We start from the raw sequence: 21,383 nt of genomic DNA, 5'->3' as shown, positions 1-21,383 counted from the left end.
TCAGGTTGTTTGGAGCCCTGTCCAGCCTGGCCTTGAATGTTTCAGGGATGGGGCATCTACAACCTCCCTGGGCAACCTGTTCCCTTGTCCTTCTGTGTCCCGTCTTAACACCTTCCTAAAGCTGGCTCCAGTTTTCATTCTCACCTGTAGATAAACTGATACAGCTCACCAATCCTATGAAAAACTAGCCCAACAAAAGGAATGAATACAAAGTTTTTGATGGTTTACTAATCTGAAGAGGCTCAAAAGGTCAGGTGATCATTAGGGCTCCAAGTAACAAACAGGAGCGGAAAGCAGCACATCCTGACCAAGAGCAGATCTGTCCTTGCCAGATCAGCTCAGCTGCCCGGCCTTGCCACACACGCTGAAACAGTCTGACTCTCGATAAATGCAAATGCCAAGATTATTTTCAGAATCTTCAAAGCCATCAAAAAAATCACCATTTTCTACCTCATTAGAATCATCTTGAAAGAGAACAAACTGTGCAGCTTCTGGTGCACAATTACAGTGTGCCATCCTCCCCTTTCTCCACACGCAGCTGGGCCCAGATCCTCGGGTATCGCTGCCAGTGCAGCCGCCAGCCCCGTTCGGCCCAGCTCACTGCGCAGGGTTTCCACACCAGCAGGAAATCCTGTCTTGTGTGTTTAATTCCTCGTGGCTGACAAAAAGCTGGCAGTGACACAGAATGCAAGTGCGCTGACCTAACTCCATGAGAGGCCGCAGGGCTGCCTCCCTGCCCTGTAGATCATAGAGGTGCATCATTTCCTAGGTGACAGAATTAAGATCACCAAATCTTGTGGCTGCAGCATGCACAGACTTGATGTCTACTGCAATGGGCTACATCCACCTATGCAAAGTGCCCCAATCTCTTTTCTACCTAGGAGCTGTGAGTGTTTGAAGAGGCAGGATGGAAGGACCTGCTTGGGAGAGAAGGAGCAGTGACAACAGGCGCCAACTGATGAGCTGAGGTTTGCTGGGGAGGGGTTTTCTGCTCCATGAACCTCCCTGGAAGAAAGCAGCACGGCCGTGAGGCAGGAGGACACGTGCTGGGTTCTTCCAGACTCTGCTGCAGCCATTGGCACAACTGCTCTGACAGCCCCTAACATCAGGGCTCTTGTCCTCACTGCTGTAGTGGTTACAGCAGGTCCAGCACTGGAGGCACTATTTTTTGGTAGTGTGCCAGAATTTTTCCTGAAGAATGAAAGCAGGAAAAAAAGCACTAGTTCATTTTAACAGTTTATATCTCCTTCAAAGCCGAATCTAATTTAGTGGAACATAAAAAGGCACTTTGTTCTCTGATGGTGCTTCCCCTACCAAATGTCAACAGCCTACAGCAAACAATGGAAGTTTTAAGAGATCCTTAATGAAAGGTCATAATTTTTGTATGGAAAATGCTAGGCCGTCTAAACACAAGGGTCAACACCAAGTGCCCCCACAGTAATTTTTAAAAATTATATATATAGGCATGTTTGTATTTTCCAGCAGACAGAGGGTCTGGCCAAATAAAACAAGATCCATACTTAGGTCACACATAAGGACTAAGCCTCTAATCTCTAACTTTGAAGACATGAATCACTGTGCTTGCAGACCAGATTTGTTCACTTAATTATTACCAAGAACTTCTACTTACAACCCTGCACGGCAGCAAGGGAAAAAAGTCCTCAGCAGAGTTCACAGCCTCTGAAGAAGGCATTGCAGGATCACACATCCCAAATGCTCACTTCCATGTCCAAAAAGCCAGGATCCCTCATCACATGTCAGGTGAACCACTCGCGCACATACCGTACGATGGACAGAAATACACACACACTTCAGTCATGCCATGGCATAGGAGCTATAGCATCTTTTTTATATCTTTGTGCTCCATTCCCTGAAGTGGCCTTGTACAAGCTTTTAGCTATTTTTCTGTAAAGCAGGTAAATCAGAATCATCTCTGCTACAGTGGTAGCAGGGTCTGTTGGAAACAACAGCTTTAAGAGGCATAAAGATATTAACAGACATCAGCTATGACCAGAGCCCAATTTTCTTGCTTGAACACGATGTACCTTACCATAGATGCAAGGGCATTGTGCAAGGAAGGGTATATCACGCTGCGTGTTTCTTTCTACCCAGATGACACGACGGCAACAGATTTTTCCAGCAGAGGCCATAACTACATTATATGTAATAAATTTGAGAGATCTGGCACCAGAGAGCTTTTGCCTTCCAAGGCACTGACAGTTTGGTAGGGCCCCTCCTGCAGGCTCTGTGCCAGCTGGCCCTGCTGCCTCTCCCTGTCTAGAGCTTTCAAAATCAGCTCCAAAACATGCCAGACAACTTAACCCTAAAGATGCAAACAACGGGAGTACAAGGCAAAATCTCTAGAAATCAAGGAACAACAAAAGGTAACATAAGCCACCATTCAACAACCTCACATCCCTACAAGAGAACTCTGTATGCCCAAGCAGCTTTGCACTGGCCCTACAAAATTCACTGAGAGATGAGTGCAGTGACCCAGCTAAACCTCAAGGGTGCCAACCAGTCTATTCTCAAGGATCATCGAAATACAAAATAGCCAGGGAACCACACTCCTATGCAGGAAACCATTTCAGGGCCTTAGGCTTAAGGTGCATGAGCAAGAGCATTTCATATGCAGAGAGCATCCGTACCCCAGCTCCACGGGATGTACTTTCAGCTGAAAACAGCTGGCTCCACTGTAGCGTGTATTAGTCAGTGCTTAGTTACGGCAGCCCGGGGTCTGCCAGAGCTCTGCTACCACTACATTGAACTTCCCCACCTAAAGCTGGATCACATCTCTTTAAAATAGTAGGGTCAACCCTACTACAGCCAACCCTGTTCAGCCAAGCTAAACCAGCACGTTTTGTTAACAGAAAGATGGAAGCATCAAGGATTTATAAACCAAAGCACTTCCACAGTTTACCAACTGAACAGACAGTAAACAAGCACCAACAAGCCCTTGTTAGGGTTGACCTGTTGCCCAACACAACACAGATGTTTTCTAAGAAGCCAGACTTTAAAAGGAAGCCAGATGAAGAGCACAGGTTTACAGACTGCAGCCATCCCAGCAAACAAAGTGACGAGGAACATAGTTTCTCAGTCATTTGTTATACTCTGACTCACAAATAAAAGATTCTCACACAGAACAGAAAGATGGAGGTGAACAGTACAGCAGGGTACAGTTCCAGAGATCTTAACACCAGGCCAGCTTCCAGGTCTACACTTACAGCTCCTTGTTCCTGCCTTGTGCCATCCCCAGAGGTGTGACTGAACTGTAACCTGGTACTGCTGCCACAGAAAAGGTACTTGGACTCATGCCCACAAAAGCAGCGTACATTCAAAACTCAATTTGAGAGGACTCAGATATGTAGACTGGATGTATATAAAACTGGGCTATAAAAGACAACTCCATGTAATTTTACCCAAGCCTTTCAGGCAAGTAAATCCAGCTACAGCACAGCACTGTTTCCTAAATGACATTCAGCCCAGTCTCAGTGCAGACTCTTCTAGTAACTCACATGAAAACAAACAAATCTTAGATAAATGTATGATCCAGTCACTGCTGCCTTCCACCAGATGGTCACTACAGAAGTTTCTATGTCCTCTGGAATCAGCACACGGCTTTTGCAGAGCAAGACAGACAGTGCAATAGCTGCTGACAGCTGGAGTGGCACCAGCACCCTCGTGCAGAAGCACCATGGTCCCCAGCGCAGCCCTTCAGACAAGGCAGGATGCTCAAGTAACAACGAGTACACAAGTCCTTTGCAAAAGGTGACTCCAGAAATTGCCCTGGTGAAACATATCAGTGTAAACAGCAGCGTCTCCTCCAGCTCTAAGCAACATCAGCAGTAGCAAAGTCCTGCCCTGTGACAGGGCTGGAGCATTCTCTCATCGCAGGAAGAGTCACAAAGAGGCCACCTTGTGTCAGAACGTTTGTCCACCAACACTGGCACATCAGACTTGCTATGTGTGATGAGTGGTCAGCATTAGTCAGGGATTAAAAAGCCTAAAATACATCTTGATATCCAGAAGGCAGGATTTCATCCTTTAGATGTCCAATCCACTCAGAAAGCTACTTTCAGCTACTTTCCTACTGCTGTATTCAGGCCTCGCTCCATCAACACCTGAAGGTCAGAGCTTCTTAGTCTATCATATTACTCACCCACTTACCTTAACACCTAATGAGCAGTTTTCTGCTGTTGCCAATACACGTGTACCATTAATTACTTGTGGATTTTAATTTATTTACTGGCCAATACGGACTTAAAATTCTACCAAATTCTTGGTGAGAAAGAGTTTGTAGTCTAGCTTGTTATTACTTTAACCTCAAACTACAGGCTTATGGAGGTGTTTTGCACTCTTGACATCAAAATGAAACTGGATGAGAAATTATATCCACTGAGATATTTTAGGAAGTGCAAAGTGCCAAAATGTTTCCCCAGAGGCTGAGATCCGAAGGCTACAAGAGCTTTCAAAAATATCTCAGCTCCCAGAGCTGTGTTGCTTGGGTCACACAAAGCAGTGGTCTATGGATAACATACACTATAAAGAAGCCCACAGTAGTGATACAATAACAACAGTACCTGCCTCAAAATCCAGTGTTAAAAAAAAGTACCTACCGTTCTGTCATGTTTAATAAATGAAGCTACTAATAATGTCATTGACTGAAGTTATTAAATGTGACAGAATGGTCACCTTTATATTAAACAGCTATGCATTATTAGTGTTGTAGCTGATAACACACAAAACCCTTTTACTGATTGGGCTGACGATGTTCCCCACCAGAAGCAGTTAACAGCCTACAAGTAGCCATGGAGTGAATACGTTGTAAAGAAGGCAACATCTCCACCTGAAGCCAAAGCCTGAGAGAATTCACACCCTGTACTGTGCTATCCCACCTTCATCTGCAATCGTCATCAACATAGTCCTTATTTTTATCTTACACCATCTCCTTTTTTAAAAATAGTTGAAGTTTCTTGAGCAAAGAGCATTTCACCACAGTAAACTCTGAGAAACTTCAAGTCTGATTCCTTGTATTGTTGCTCTCACAACAGGTAAGAAGGACTTAGTGCACAGAAACATACAGGAACTACCAAAACAATCCACTTGGCTTGTTTTTGTGGAGGCAGTTCATGGCTCAGCTTGAGAACAGATGGATTCTCCTCTTGCATGCAGTCCAACTTGGCCTCTATCTTCCCCAGGAGACTCCGAAGTCCATCTGACTCTCAAGTGCAGAACTGCCCGAAGTACCTCAACCAGTTCTATACTGGGAGGAAAAGTGTTTCTTGAAGCCTAAGAGGGAAGGACTGAAGCTATCAACCATGAGGTACAAGCACAGACACAATCAAAGCACAGAGTTGAAAGGATTGGAAATGTGTTGAGTGAAATATGAGCTTTTCTTCTGTATACATAGTCCAGTAATGAAGGGGACAGCCTACCAGCAGTTATGGAGAAGACCACTACCATCATGTCAGAGTCCTTACACACACTAGACAAAGAATGTTCCTCAGAAACTGCATAGTAAGATTTTGAAAAGAGTTTCTAACTTGTTTTCAGCACTGACGGCAACTCTTCTATACCCTTGAAAGCTGTTCCATTGCTTAAATTAGCCAAAATTACTAAGAACTTTTCTTCTATTTCAAAGTTAATTGTGTTTAATCTCAGCTTCCAACTGGAAAATCTTGTGACTGTAAACAAGACCTAAACCCTCTATTAGTAGGTATCATCCATGCATAAGCACCTGTAAACAACAGACATGCCATCCACCAATGTCGCTTTAATAAGCTGAGCAAATCATGTACCCAACACATTACACAGTTAAAAAGCCACACATCTTACAATCCCTAGATTATATTTTTTTTGTCCTAAGCTGGTCCTGGAAGTAAACAAAACCATGTAGTTACAGCCTTCTCAAATTTGAACATGAGCAAGACCACAACCCTCCTTCAACCTGGTATCTGCCTTTGTATTACTGAAGCAGCCATCCTCAACAATCGCTAGTACTCTCCAAAACCGTGTTTTCCAAAGAAAGCTTTCCATCCTGCAAGCACAGTCTGGTTTCCACATATGCAGTACACTGCTCTGAGCTGCATCAAACCTGTTTTTGTCAGATTTATCATATGTTAACCAGGTTTTTCAAGTCATTCTCTAACAGTAACCTTTCTCTTTCCTCCTCCTCAAATAGTTTTTTAACTGCAAACCTTACCAGCAAGGTTTTAATAGTACTGTCTCCATGGGTTGATACAGATCCTGAACAGAACACTGACTGAAACAGACCCCTGGGGAAACTGACATGAGAAACAGTCTTGATCACTGATATCTCCCCAATAACTACTGCTTTTTATTATCTGTCATTAAAGAGGTTTTTGATTCCTCTAATGTTGTGCTGTGTTTGTTTGAGATAAGTATTCTTTTTCTTAAAAAGCAACATTGGCCACTTGGATGAATTAAACTGGCTGAGCAATGTTCAACTATATCAGTACTGCTTTGTACAACCTTGTCAAAATAGACAAGACAGTATTTGACTGCAAAGATGTATATTACTTTACACAAAGTCACACTGAATAGATATTTAAGCATTTTGTCAGACTCTAATGTTTTTAAAACTTCCCAAAAATTATTTTTATCTTAAATCAATACATAGATAGTTTGTAGCTCTCTGGGTCACCCTTTTCAATTATTTTCAACAGTAAATCTTGATGGGCACCATTCCAGCCTTCTGCAACTCCTCTAGCTTACAAGTATTGGCTAAAAATTAACATTAATGAACAAAAGAGCTCCTCGCTTTGACTGTCGCCTTTGGACGTACCTTATCTACATCTGCTGGGTTTTAAATATTAGCAAGTACTGTCTCATCCTCTTTTGTCATAAATTATTTACAAAACCAGATGTGTTACAAATACCTCTTAAATCATATGCACAGCAAGTTTGGTTTGTTTTTTTATTTGCTTGTTGTTTTGTTTTTTAAGTTTTTCTGTTCTTGGTTTGGTTTTTCCTCCCCAAAACACAGACAACTATTTCCTAATTTTATATTGTACCGACACCTAGAGCTTTTCTCTGCATGTAAAAAAATCAACGTCTTTTCCTCTGAACCTACATCACTGATATCTCCATGATTAGCACACTTTCTTTTTCACCTGTTTCTTTAAGTCTGCAATTCTATTCACTACCATTTACTTCCTCCTCCTACCTAACATGAAGAATGCTTTGTGTCTTATTAACACAGCTTCAGTGAGTGTGGAATCATGCCTTTTTGGCCATCAGCATCATTTTGTTTAATACTTTATAGCTTCCATTAACACTTACCTTTTAAAAGTACCTTCCCAGGCAGTTATCCTGCCAATTGTTTAAACACGAAGAAACAGGCTTTTCTAAAGCTCCTTACATTACTGCCTGATGCCATATTCTGCTTGCACAAAGTAAATACAAATAACAATCACCGGTGCCTAGGTAACCATAGGGTTTCAGGTCAGCTATTAACTCTTCCTTATCTGCTAGAACAAGGTCAGCTATTGATTTATTCCACAGAGGGCACAAAACTACGTGCATTTAAAAAATGACTTATTCCTTCTAGGAGCTTTCTGGAAGTCTTTTTATTGGCATCATGAAACGTCAAGTAAATATTACCTGTTTTAAGCAGCCTATTGTATTTGTCTCCCTCTAAAAAGCATATACATAAGGTAATGTTTGTTCCATTCCTGAGGATATCTCAAGGACTTGCTAGAAACACATAATAGGTAAGAGATGGTTTGAAACAAGTAACTTCTTCACAGTGAGGGTGCCAGAGCACTGGAACAGGCTGCGCAGGGGGGTTGTGGAGTCTCCTTCTCTGGAGACATTCAAAACCTGCCTGGACACCTTCCTGTGTAACCTCATCTTGGTGTTCCTGCTCCGGCAGGGGGACTGGACTGGATGATCTCTTGAAGTCCCTTCCAATCCCTAATATTCTATGATTCTGTGAACTTGAATTTGTCAGGAAATCCTTATGTCTGCAGCTCTCACAAACAGTGAAAGTTAGAAAGCGTTACGTAATATCCATTTAATCACACACGGGACAACACATCTCAAGTCCAACTGTACTCAAGCCTGGATGAAAGCATCAGCTAATGTTCTGTGCCCCAGGACTGGGCTGACCTCTCACATGCTGTTCCATCCTCAGGGGACTTTCTTTACTCCCTCCTTACTATCACATTTATTTCTTGCTCCACGACTCTGCTGTCTACCCAATTCTTCTCCTTGTACACTAGCTTGGGAAAATCACTCCAGGCAAGGATTTTGAGTCTCTCAGATATGACGTTGAGGAGATGTGACCTGACACACAGAAGGCAGAAGGAAAAGATGGGGGTTACAGGCCAGCCACAGCTGAAGACTCAGACAACCCCTGTAGGAGGAAGGGTAGGTTTCAGTGAATCACCCAAGGGAAAGCATCCTGATCCTGAAAAAGAAATAGGAGCAAGGAGGATTCCGAGAAAAATGCTCCCCTGCTTGAGGCTCTGAGCATGCTGAGAAAAGCAGCAGTGAGAGAAAAAGGAAGATCTGCGAGAACCATTGATTATTTCCTTGGCAAAGAAGCTCTCTATTACAGGAAAATGGCACGTGGGGTTTTTTTATGTCCCCAAAGATAACTGCTCTTCTGGTGGGCACACCTATCAGCAAACACAAGGCCAAGTGAACCAACAAAAGGCTTTATAGGGATTATACAACTTATCCCAGTTAAAATTACATCAGTGTGCTGGGTCTGGAGATGATGCTTACGGAAAAAAATAAACCAAAACCAAATAGCTTGGGGAACAATAGAAACAAATTCATACTATGTATTTCCCAAGCCCTTCTATGTACAACCATTTGCACACCATTTGGGCCGAAAAAAAGCATGGGAAACCTTAATGCAAGCAGTTTGGCTACATTTTGTAGAAATCACTTCTCAGTATAGCAATTCATCCGTGTTGCCTGGGTGTCCTCATCTGCAAAGCAGAGGTAAGAGTCACCAGGACATGGATGTTCTCATCATTTCCATTTTATCCACAACTCCCACACCAGGAGCACAGGGAGGGACAGCATCAAGGTGAACAAGTGTGAAAGGAGCCAGTTGTCAAACCAAGCACAGGTCTCGAGGGAAGGGGCAGCAGCAACGTGGAACGGTTTATGTAAGAGATACAGCTCCCAGGAGAGGGAGCAGCAGGAGCACAGAGCAGGACGTGCTAAATACAGATTGTAGCAGGTGGTCCAAGAACTGGCTGTGATTTCAGCAACCGGTTTATCCAAACCGGACGGAACTGCCAACTGCACAGCCCTGCAACAGCATAAAGCAAGCTAAAAAACACAATAGCAGAACGGGCAACTGAGGAGATTCAGCACTCACAGATTGCCAGGAGATGAGTTTCACCCTGAAAACATTCCCACGGATGTCAAGAGTGTGACAATCTAATGTACGAACAACACGGAAGCAAACCCAGGCCTCTTGCAACAGTACCACAGAATCATAAGTTTGGCTGGGATCTACCTCCAGACCTCAAAGTGGGTCTAATGAGATCTGGCTGGCCAGGCTGTGTCCAGTCAAGTCGAATACCTTCAAGATGGAGGTTCTGCAACCTCCCTGGGCAACAAGTGCCACTATTTAACCACTCTCACAGTTAAAAGAGGAAAAAAAAAAAAAAAAAAAAAGAAAAAAGAATTCCTGATATCTATTTGAAATTTCACTAGTTCTAACTTGTGTTTGTTGTCTCTTCTCTCACCATTACACAAAGCCAAAAACAATATGGTTACATCTTTTATGTATCCTCTGATGAGGTAGTTGCAGACAACAAAAATATCCCCCCTCTGCCTTCTGAAGGCTGAACAGTCCCAGGTCTCAGTCTCTGCCCACATGCCAGGTTCTCCAGCCCCTGACCATCTCAGTACCCACTGGGCTTGCTCCAGTATTTCACTTAGATGAAATGTACTTCTTGTACTGGGGAGCCCAAACTGGACAGAATATTCCAGATGCAGTCCAAGAAGTGCTGAAGACAGGGAAAGGACCACTTCCCAAAGCCTACTGCTACTACTCACTAACACAACCCAGGCTGCCTCTGCCACAATGGCACGCTGCTGCTCTTGTTTGATTTTTTTGTCCATCAGAACCTCAAAAATCTTTCACTGCAGAGTGTCCTCCTAGGTAGCTGCTCCCCAGCCTGTACTGCTGGCAGAGGTTATTCCCTCCCGGATGGAAGGCTCTCTTTTGAGTATCTTGGGCATCTTTTGAGTATCTTAAGATTCCTGTCAGCTCACTTCTCCATCCTGGCCAGGTCCCTCTGAATAGCAGCCATGCCCTCCTCTCCATTTGGTCTCATCCACAAAATAGCTTCTTATGGACACAAAAAGCTTCGAGAACAAGGAGCAAGGATCTCTCACAATACATAACAATTGGGACTCTTGTTGAAGACCATCAGCAAAATTTTTAACATCTATGCACTCTGTTCAATTTTTACTGTCCAAGCTACGAACAGATAAGCCCAACTCTTCTCTCATTTATAGCAGTTTAAGCTTGAAGTACCTGAATTCAACACACTTAAAATATCGTAACACTACTCTACATGTGAGAGTGTGTGTATGTGCATTCATACACACACACGTAGATGGCTGAAGAAATTAAAAAACTGAAAAAGGAATACAGCAGAATTTGGAGGGGGAGCTGGTTATGCAGTTAGGACCACCGTATACACTCAAAGCCTAAGGTGGCAAGAGGAACCTTAGCTTTGGTCTTTCCTGACTTGAGTCCTCTGCATTGCACCTTACACAGGCAGCAGCAATTAACTTTATTAATAATATTTCTGAAGACTTTAAAAACGTGCCATCAACCAAGGATGCTACTATCGTATCAACAAGTCGAATATTCCTGATGATGATGATATACAGATATCTTCACCTGAAGGTTAGGTCACGAAGCATCCAGCTCATTTATCTCTGTGTTCATGAGGAATGAGTCACCATCTATACACATGTGAACAAACTCTTCCTCAAAGAGCTCATAAACTGAGAATGATGAATAGCATACGAAGATTAACAAAGACAAACTATTTGGTCAGAAGAAACAGAATGCATATCATACACAATGTAAAATACCATCTGACTTGCACTAGCTTTTCCACATGCAACTGCTAGTTGGCCAATTCCTTCCAGCAATTTTTCATCACAGAAACGGATCATGAGGAAAGACGTAAATATTTCAACAAGTTTCTAAGCAACTGAAACACAGTGCTTTGCAAGGGTTATATTGAGACAACATTCAGTGCTAGTCTTTACTAGGAAATAAGGTGAAGTTTCAGGGTTTGTTTGGTTTTTCGTTTGTTTTCTCTCCAAACCAATTGGTAGGTTACACTGAACATTTTGATATGAACAAAACAGTTACAGTTTTCATGTGTATTTAACAGCTAAGTACTACCAATTGTCCTAGTCCTGCAAATATTTTACAGCATGCTAACTAAATGGAGGGGGAAGGGCTTTTCATCCCCATGAATACACCAGCACCACATGTCCTACCTGTGGGGAAAGAGAATCTGTCATGCCTTAAAAGGCACTGGTAACTTACCCCAAACATCTGCCGAAGGTCAGGATCTCGAAAGCGGAAGGGAATGTTAGACACATGAAGTCGTTTTGGAGTGGATTTGCTCTCGGTATTCTCACTGTTCTGTGTCTGTGATTGCTGTCCATCTGTCTGTGCCCCTCCTTCCGTCTGCTGAAATCAGAAAGACAAGAGAGTGTGCATGAACACAAACCACACAAATTCCTTTCCCGTGCTTTGACTATCTGTTTTTAGGTATCAGTACTACACTTGCAATTGCTATTATCTAGCACTTGACAATTATTTTGATAAAGTCAGTAACGCTTAACAATTGATCTGTTGTTCTTCCCCTCCCTTTCCATAAGTAAACAGTAATGAGATCTCAGCCTCCCTCCCCTCATATCACCTTTTAGCTTAGTAAATTTGCCTTTGGTTTTCTCAAATTACTTCTCTCTTTTCGCCTGTTCTTCCTCACTTCAGCTGCCACCATAGGAAAGCCCTAATGAAGAGGCGGATCTTTCATATCCTGAAGCTGGGAGGTGGCACTGCCACTCTAATCTCATGTGGCAGGATGTTCATACCATCATCAAAATCCCACAGCTGAAGTGGCAGCTCTTCACTGGGCCAATACCAGAAATGCATCTCCAGGCAAAACGGCATCTGCTCTGTCAAGCTCCCTTCAGATAAACATTACCCCAAAAAAAGATCTATAATTAAATGGCAAAATCCATATATGAACAGCTTACGGGTGTCTTTCTTTGCTTAACCTTTCTCATACATTTAAAAGTCAGCCCAGAGACAGCAAACAGTCGTTACCACTGCAAGATTCATAAAAACTCCAAGTGCTACTCTCTGCTACCAATTCCACAGCTAAAACAAGGGAATTTGTTCCAGCATCCCCAAGCACTGAGTGGTACAGCAAAGCCAGGTCAAAGCAGGGGCCAGGGGCACTTGTGCACAGAAGAAATACAGCAAGAAGGCAGAGGAATAAGGGAGACCAGCATGGCAGAGGAGAGACCTAAGGCCTCTGCAGAGATGACTGGCAGGGGAGAAAAAAGGAAGAGAACATCAGCCACCTGTGATGGACTTAGACTAAGAAGTGCTCAATTTTGAACACAGCACTAAATACGAAGGCAACACCCCTTTGCAAATTGGCTTGGTGAGAAAATGGTATTTTTCGCACTTTAGTCAGAAAAATTACCTCAAAACCTCAAAGCTACAGACAAAGTAGACTACAAATTGGTCTGGTTTATTGCTCTGTCCCTTTCCAAGAGCATGCATGGACAGGCCAAGTTGTTCAGAGGGCACCCACCTGTGCACTCAACCTCCTACTGCTTGCCTCCGCCTCCTGAGAATCATGCTTTGACCACCCGTATGATGCACTTTAAAGTGTAATTTCATTTCTTTAGATGCCAACCTGGCTTCTTCCTCAACCCATCAAGTGAAAAGAAGTTCTGCCAGAAGGCAAGGACCATGTAATTGCTAGAGTCAGCCTTTCCTAAGCACCTTCAAGAACACATACAGGCCTTAAAAGTAAAGATTTAAGGGGGAGAGGGCGGGAGAGTGTCTTTATTTTTTTCCCCCTTCCTGTTTTAAATACAAAATTTGTATACCAAAGAAGAAAGAAATCTCAGCAGAGTTGCCTGCACTGACTCCCCAACCACTGACTGGACTTGCTAGACTGCTCCGTACATCATTTAATATACAACACTTCATGAATATTTGGAAAAAAACATCTCTCCACAGATAAAATAAACTGGCAACATTAAGAGAGCTTCTTCTGGCCAGAAACGTCTCTTGCAGACATGACCTTGAACTTCCATATTGGTTATAACGCACTGACAAGAGCAAGCAAACGGTGAGTACTGGGGTCTTGCCATGCTGAGCAAAGCAGTGGCAGCTTTCCATTTTGTTTTAGCAGGGCTGCAGATGCAGCATAAAACATGTTAGATCAGGTTAATATAAATTAAGCTGTGACAGGAAGAATGAAGATACTGCCCTGCGAGTATCTTTACTTCCCAGAGCCGTGCAAGACTCAGAAGCCTAGCAGGATTAAATATTTCTATTTGGCTAAGACTCATTCATCCCCCAGACACCAAATTTTCGAGAACAACCTCAAAAACTTCCATTTGATCGTATCTAAAAAGCTGCATCCCCCTCTAAGTTCCCTCTCTTCTCCTACCCTCACCCCTATGACAAAATGCATCTCTAAACATACAGAGCGTGCACCCTAGGGGAAGAATCAATGCAGCTGGCTTGCAATTAAATCACACCATGCTATTTGGTGGTTTTATTTTTATGACTCCATCAGAGTCCTTTGCTCCTCAGGGCAAATCTGTCCAAGAAGGACAAAACACACGAGTAGCCCATCCATCACTACTATACACAACACCTGCAAGTGAGTCCTCCAAAATAACTCCCCAAAATCATCAACGCTCCTGCTAAAAGGGATCCCTACAACTCATTTTGGAGCGCTGCTAGTGCAATTTGTCAAATCCCATGTTTTCTGTGGCTTTGTGTAGAATTTCAAGTGAGCACACCCCCACGCACAAAGGTGCATCTTCAAACAGACACACTACTGCGTCTTCTGCAGAGTGAATGATGAAAGGCACAGATTCTGAACAGTGACAACAAAAATGTTTTGGTCTTTAAATTAAAATATAGGTTGCACAGGACTGGATCTGACACTTTCACAGGGGAGGTCATCTGCGCTCCTCTCCCATCCATTTGTTTGCAGGCAGAGGGTGGAAATCCTTTCTTATCAAGGGTGCAATGTATCATGTACAGTGGCCTGCTCAAAAACACTCACAGCTGTTCCTGCATATGGCAGAGTGCTGCTGCCACACTGGAGTCATTCTGCAGCACGTGATGTGTACAGTAAGACAAAGGCCTGAAAGAGGAGAAACAATAGAAGGCACAGGAGATCTCAGTCCACTCTTCCCTTTCTGACTACACTGGGAGTCCCCAAATGCTTTTCAGGGTTTCACATACCCTGATTTTCAGCAGTAGTTTAACATTAAACACCTTCTCTCTCTCAGTGATGTAGTTCCCTCATTTCTATCGTCTGTGGCCCTAAGGTAAGATTTGAACTTTCAGCCACTATAAGGTTAGCTCAATACATTTGTGTACTGCCACACATTCAGCTACAACAGAAAGGAAAAAAAAACAGTCTCCTCAGATCTTGCCTTTTTTTTTTTTTTTTCCCTTTTATAGTTATTCCTTGTCTCAATTCATTAGGAAATAGATGAAAAGAAGGGCCTGAAGCGTGTTCTCAGGCAGCACATAATGGAGATGAGCAACCCTGTTACCCTGACCAAGCCAGACAATAAAAGCCCACATTTCACCGAGTGTGCACTCCCCACCCCGATTCCTTCCCCACACCGAATTTCAGCTTCTTCCTTCTGGCCTCAAATCAACACTTCACAGGGAAGAACTGGTCCTCACCCTTCCTTACAGACAGCAATTCAGCTCAGAAGGGAGCTAACACACATTCCCTAGGTCTCAATGCCTGTCATCAGGGAACACGGAGACATGCTGCGGCAAAGATCCTGCTTTTAGAAACAGTACTGGATCTACCTTACCTCCTCAGCATAGTCTAACATATACTTATGCAGGTGATAATGTCATTCATGCCTGTACATGCAAGCTTTGAGCTTTGCTCAAGGTCACTGAGAAGCACATCAGAGCTCAGGACACGTGTGATATGTGCTTCACTTTTAACTACTTGCTGCCTGTGCTCACAGTAAGGAAACCCTAAGCAAGAAGTAGCAACTGCATAGAGAAGCATGGATGTATAAAATGTGCACGTATGCATGTAAGAGGTAAGGAGGGTGTTGTGAAATGTTTGGGGGCCACTCTGCAACTATCTTCCCACCTTTTGACTAGAGTCTTCTGTCCTAAAGCAGCTGGTGAACAAGCAAGTGCTGAGGAGCGCCAGTGGCGCCTGAGCTCTGAGCAGATCTCCATGTGCGTGGCCAGACAGAGGGCTGAGGGCTAGCTCCCCAACAAGCCAGACAAACACGGAAGTGATGGGCCAGGACAGACACTATTAATACCCAGCACATTCTGTTTCCATCTCCCACTTGCTACTAGAACTGGAATCGCTTCAGGTCCAAGTTATAGAAAAGCAAAAAACCAAATCCCCATCCTCTCCCCCAGGAAGCAGGCAGTTCAAAATGTTGTGAATCATAATGAGGAGGTTAAGAGCCATAAATCACTGCAAAGAAAATATTTACAAAACACAAACTGTAACTAATAACTATATTTAAAAGGAGACTTGGGTGGCTTACAAAATCTGGGAAACAGACTGTGCTCCCTCCACTGGTTCTAGACCAGTCTTGGATTCAAGGGAAAAAAAAAAAAACAACAACAAAAAAAAACAAACCAAAACTGCTTTTTTCATATGTGGCACCCAATTATTTCCTACATGCATTCTAGTAAGTGAAAATGGGAAAGTTCCATATTTTATTCCCCATACCATTCAGTATTCTATGTACTTGTCATATGCCTTCATTCCTGTCAGCTCTCTTTGTAATAGAAGATTTCATTTCTTCTCATAAAGAACCTGCTACATCCCTTTCATCATGACTATTATCTTTCCCTGTACTACTTCTAGATCTGCTGTAACCTTTGAGAGATATGCAGAAGTACCACAGCTGTATACTCTAACATAATGATGTTTACTGATTTATTTCCTATCTTTCAAAATCATTTTTAAATCTGCCTCACTAGACACAAGTCTACAAGTGCTGACAATAATCTGCCTCATACTCAATATAATAATCTGCCTCATACTCAAAATAATAAAATAATCTGCCTCATACTCAGAGCAAATTCCTGATGTTAAATGTCAGAGTTTGCTACCTCAAGACAGCAATTTCCAAGCTGAGGTGGCCAAACAATCAGCAGCTAGCTGCTTATTTGAAGCTGGTTCTTTCTTGTGTCTACCTGCTCAGCAGTATCAGAACACCAGTGAGAATATTCATTACACATATTCTTCACCTGAAATACCTCACATGAGCAATTGCTTTAATTACTAAAGTGATGAAAAATAATTACAGAGGAAAATTCTGCAATCTCAGACTAGGCAAGAAATACTCAAGGGAAAGTCATCATTATAGCATCATCCATGTGTTACAAAAGTCAGCTGAGGAAGCCTTGGTGCCACTGGCTCCCTTCTTTCCAAACTCTTGCTAGATGTATGGGGCACAGCCAGATGACAAAGCAGCTCCCCTGTCTTGCTTCCGAAGATGATACATAGAGATCCCCCACCACAGATGTGTCTCCTTTAAGAAATCTGAAAGTCAATATCCCTTTATGGTATAGCAGATGAGTTAAATATGTTTCAGTATGGCATGTCAAGAAGCAGAGAGACACGATGCTCTGTAATTAAATAATGCTTTATACCGGTTCATGACAACGTAACACCAAGGTGACAGCACCTGCCATTTTCATGTGAATTAATTTACATAAACTTATTCCTCTACTTCTATACCTCCAGCTGCATTCCGTAATTTATACAGACACACAAATTCTTCCCTCTGACATTAACAAGAGAAATGACTTGAATAATCAGCTCACAGTATTAAGTGCATTGCATTTACTATCAAGCGAGCTTTTTTAGTTCAGCGGATGATTAATCTTCCCTCTGCGGGTAGAGCACTGGGAGATGCAGGGAGCTGACAATTGCTCTCGGCTCCTGGCCATGCTCTCCATACGCTCACCTTGCAACAACAGCATTTGCTGGATCCCTCCAAGAGTTGCTCTAATTCATTAACGCAGCGAAAGAACTGGACAGCTTTCTGCCAGGTCACTGAATTAAAGTGGCTCATGTAAGGAATGCCAGAACCACTAAACAGGAGTGGGAGTATGCGCTTGGAGCCAGATCTCTCCTTTCTGACAGCAGTGAATCTTTAGATCAGTTCAGCTGTCAGAGGTACCGCAGTCTAATTAGCATCTCCACTTGGAGCTATCTGTGCTGGGTCTCTCCATTAGGGATAAGTGTGCTAATGTAAACTGGGAAGGGGGAAGAAACCAGGCGACCCAGTACCAGAAGTGAAATGCGCAGTGTCAACGGTTTTGGAGACAGGCTGCAACAGGCAGACCGAGCAGCCCAAATATGGTCCGGTACCTCAGTCTATTTTTAATCCAGGTCTAGCAGCTGTGCTTTGGGATAGTATCAAGAGAAAAGACAGATGCTTACAGACGAAGACCGGGAGACCCACATGCCAGGGAAGAAACAAAGCCCCGCAGATGAGGCTTGATCCTAAAATAAAAAAGATTCCAAAATATCAAGCTGTTTGTATTACACCACCTATTGTGCCAATTTCTTTTCCACATCCCTGTTCTGCGAGCTTTGAATGCTTTCCATTACACTCAGACCTCCAGAACCAAGCTCATCCCTACCTCATGCCACCAACCAGTCATTCCCCTTTGCTCAGGGCAACTACGTAGGAAGGTATGGACTTAGACTCTCAAAGTTTATTTTACTTACGTTCACTGCTGATGTTTGAACTGAGACTTCCAGACCACTGTCTATTAACTCAGATATCACCACTCATTTCAAATTGTCCAGTCTGACTTGCTCATCAGAATCTGCCAAGTTTCTATGAAAAGATGCCTCCATCCAGTGTATTATGGACCCTGTTATAGACTCCATTACATTGCTGCATAACATCTTACCAACCAGATGAAACTCCCCCTTTTCCATGATGGAATTTTAAGCCACTTCATATTCCCTGTTACTTTTGCAATTATTCTAAAGGCTACCAGCCTGAAAAGCAGGAAAGCCCAGCCATCTCAGCATACCTTTCACTATGTCGCTCTTTCCTGCCAACTGGACCAAGTACAGGCCTTGTTCTTAAAAGCAAGAGGAGACCTTATCTGCCTGGCTGAGGAATTTCCGAATCATCCCATGGGAGCACAGGCTTCAAGTCAGCAGCTAAAAAATTCTCCGGCTGTTCGGTCTAGGGTATCGTATTCACACACATGGCAGCAGTTGCACTTGTCAGTCACAATAATGGGAGGGAAGGATCATACATCACCCACAATGACTTTTTGCTCTATTAAAGTTAGCACTATTGTTTGAGCAAGACAAAATGGTGAAAGGAAAAGATGCCTTACAGCATAGCATTCTAGTCCACGTTGACTGAATATGTAGATCAAACCAGTAACAGTGTGTGTGATGGACAAGATGACTGACTTTAGCTGTAGATGTTCAAGGTGAAACAACCAACTCATTCTGCTGTATTTTAACAGCATGCTTTAGCTTGAGTAACTACTGAGCTTTCTTCCTTCACTTAGTTCCTACATCATTAATCAGCGTACTGAGAAGGAGAGAAGTTACAAGCAGCCCACAGAATCAAAATGACTTCACAGAGAAGGAGTCCTAGACAGAAAGACAAAGGGACTCAGAAGATCCAGGACCCCGTCCATGTGAAACTCTGGCACGTGAAAGGCTCTTGGTTGAGGCGCCTTCCCCCTCCCCCTGGATTTCTTCATGTGCCACCATCTGGGATCCTCTGGGTTTGACCAGTCCGAGCCACAGCAGCAGCAGCAACACGCTCATCTGAGCCCTTACCCTTTCCCAGCTGGCTTGGGTCTGCGAGCCCGACTCTGTACACTCAGCTCGCACATCTTTAACCACATCAAATGGTCAGACCAGACGTGCCCACCTGTTTCCAACAGCCAGTACAAGCGTTACGTGTTATTCAGCCTGTTTGTCGGATAACCCCTGCCAGTCAGGCTCCCTCCGCAGCCTCCTGGCAACACGGCTGCCTCACAGCAGTCTCCCAGCAACGCTCCCTCCCTCACAGATGGGCTCCCAGTCCCTCCTCGCAGCCTCACCAGCCTCCCCCTGCCTCCCCGTGCGCTGCGGGCTCCTCGGAGCCGGCATTAGTTGATGAAACACAGAGCTCAGCCCTGCAGCACCACAGAGATGGCTCCTAATATGGAAGAGGAGCAGAAGGGCTGGCTAGAGCTTACATCCAGGGTCAAGGCTTGCATCATTTCCATTAAAAAGAAACTGTCTTAAGCTCTGGGCAAGGATGGGAACAGCAAAAATACACGGGGAAAGCCACTGCCCTGTTTTATTCCCTATTTCCAGCCTTCCCATCCAACTGGCAGTGCTCAAGATAGCTGTCTGCTGGAGATGGGCAGCCCAGATCTTATGGGTTGGAACGACATCAGACAACTGGGTACTAAAATGATGACTTGCATTTCTGCACACTGCACTCTGCACCAGCTCCACGTTTTATTTCCAGCCCGATCTCTCCTCATCTACATTTGTATTTGCTGAGGAAGGCACCTGAAGTTCCTTTTGCACACCACCAATCTGCTTTGTAACCTCTTCCTCTATGAGACATTGAAGTTGCAGCATTCCCAAGTTTAACTCTAAGATATCCAAGTCACAACCAGCAGTGTCAACTGTGCAGCCACTGCCCACTGCAGAAACAGCAGAGCAGCCCGCTGGGAACCACACACACTCAAGCTGGCACTATCAGTTCTTGAATCATTGGCACTGAATTCACTCGGTACTTACTGGGGGAAAAAATAATCTCTATGAGCCAAACACCCAACTACAAGTAAAACTGAAAGCATTAACAGATTAAATCCGGCCCTGAGCACCAAAGGCTCTCACCATAAGGCTCTTTATTAGGAAGTTAAGTCTTAACAAGTGGCTTAAGGGGTGGATAAAGCTTTTCCTGGGATAATCTGCCAGCATGTTGCCCAGTGCCCATTCCAGGCCATGAGGAGAAAGCAAAAAAATACAAGAAGGTGAAAATCTTTGTTTGGCAAATGGATGCCAGTAGCTGAGAGGTCCTCTCTGTCATCTTCAAAAAGTCAAAGAAAATTGTTTTTCTACTCTGCTAGCTTCCTGAAAACAAAACCACACTCGGATTACACCTACAATGCATGTGCTCACCCTAATTCTTTGTACTGTCAACCTTCCAGAATTTGTCTCCTTCACATTCATTTGAACTGTTCACGAATTAACTCAAGGTAATTAGCACTTTTGTAAAGGACTCTCTTTGGACAATGCCACCATAGTAAAAACACCAAGTACTACTGCTTTTTGCAGACATTTATGAGGGGAACACACACAACACAAAAGACAGGAGCCTAGTAATGGAAGGTCAGAAGCTATTTTTTCTTTATAATCCTCTCCTTTTCAAGTCTACTGCTGATTTGCTGCATACTTAAGAAACAGACAGCAATCTAATCAATGTCTGCTTTTTCCTAAAGCACTGTGCTCCTGTCCTGCTCTACATACTCCTGCACTTACTGCAAGAGATCCGTTCTGCGTGCTGGCCGTGTTCGTGCTCTGCTCTCCATGCGGCTGCGTGCTTCCATAGAGCGTCAGATTGTGCTCGCTGGTCTGGCCTGCATAGTCCTGAGTGTGTGGCACCCCATACTCTGTGGGAATCCCATTCTGTGGGGGTGGCGGAAATGGGATTGTGGTGAATGGCTGCACCATTGCATCAGGAGTTGCTGCTGGCTCCTGGTTACCCTGAAAAAAGAGACAAGGAGAAAACAGCTTTATTATACTGGAGGAGAATCAAAACATCAGCCTGAGAAATCATCTACATGCACACGTGTTCCACAGAGTTCATGTAAACATCCCACCCACAGCCACCATAATATTGCTCAGTCTTCTATTATCTTCTCTATCAAAAAGAGCACGCCTTGCTCCTCTGAGCCATGACACTGCTTTCTTAATCTCTATCGGGCAGCATTCTCACTATTGGGTGACATATAGAGAACAAATTATGCAGCTTACAAGTTGAATACCCCTGCAGTCTCACAAAAGGCTTTACACACAGTAAGGCATCATTTTGGAAGGGGAAGA

The 21,383-nt window shown here is 43.6% G+C and overlaps 1 protein-coding gene across 50 annotated transcripts in view; it reads right to left on the bottom strand.

Annotated features, from left to right (window-relative positions):
• RBFOX2 (RNA binding fox-1 homolog 2) overlaps positions 1–21,383 on the bottom strand; it is a 172,505-nt gene that overhangs the window by 39,068 nt on the left and 112,054 nt on the right. For 42 of the 50 annotated variants that reach the window (XR_010469412.1, XR_010469413.1, XR_010469415.1 and 39 more), the window contains 2 exons: positions 20,820–21,044; positions 11,564–11,710 (listed from right to left, as the gene is read on the bottom strand). Coding sequence is in view for 39 of the 50 variants with exons in the window: in XM_065047992.1 (XP_064904064.1) it covers positions 11,564–11,710; positions 20,820–21,044 (372 nt within the window). In the remaining 11 variants the exon portion in view is untranslated. The remainder of the gene's footprint in view (positions 1–11,563; positions 11,711–20,819; positions 21,045–21,383) is intronic. The other 8 variants (XM_065048005.1, XM_065048029.1, XM_065048000.1 and 5 more) reach the window with 1 other exon arrangement.

The sequence above is a fragment of the Columba livia genome, chromosome 1, assembly GCF_036013475.1.
Source record: "Columba livia isolate bColLiv1 breed racing homer chromosome 1, bColLiv1.pat.W.v2, whole genome shotgun sequence".
Taxonomy (NCBI): Eukaryota; Metazoa; Chordata; class Aves; order Columbiformes; family Columbidae; genus Columba; species Columba livia.
This window is presented reverse-complemented; position numbering and strand designations above follow the sequence as displayed.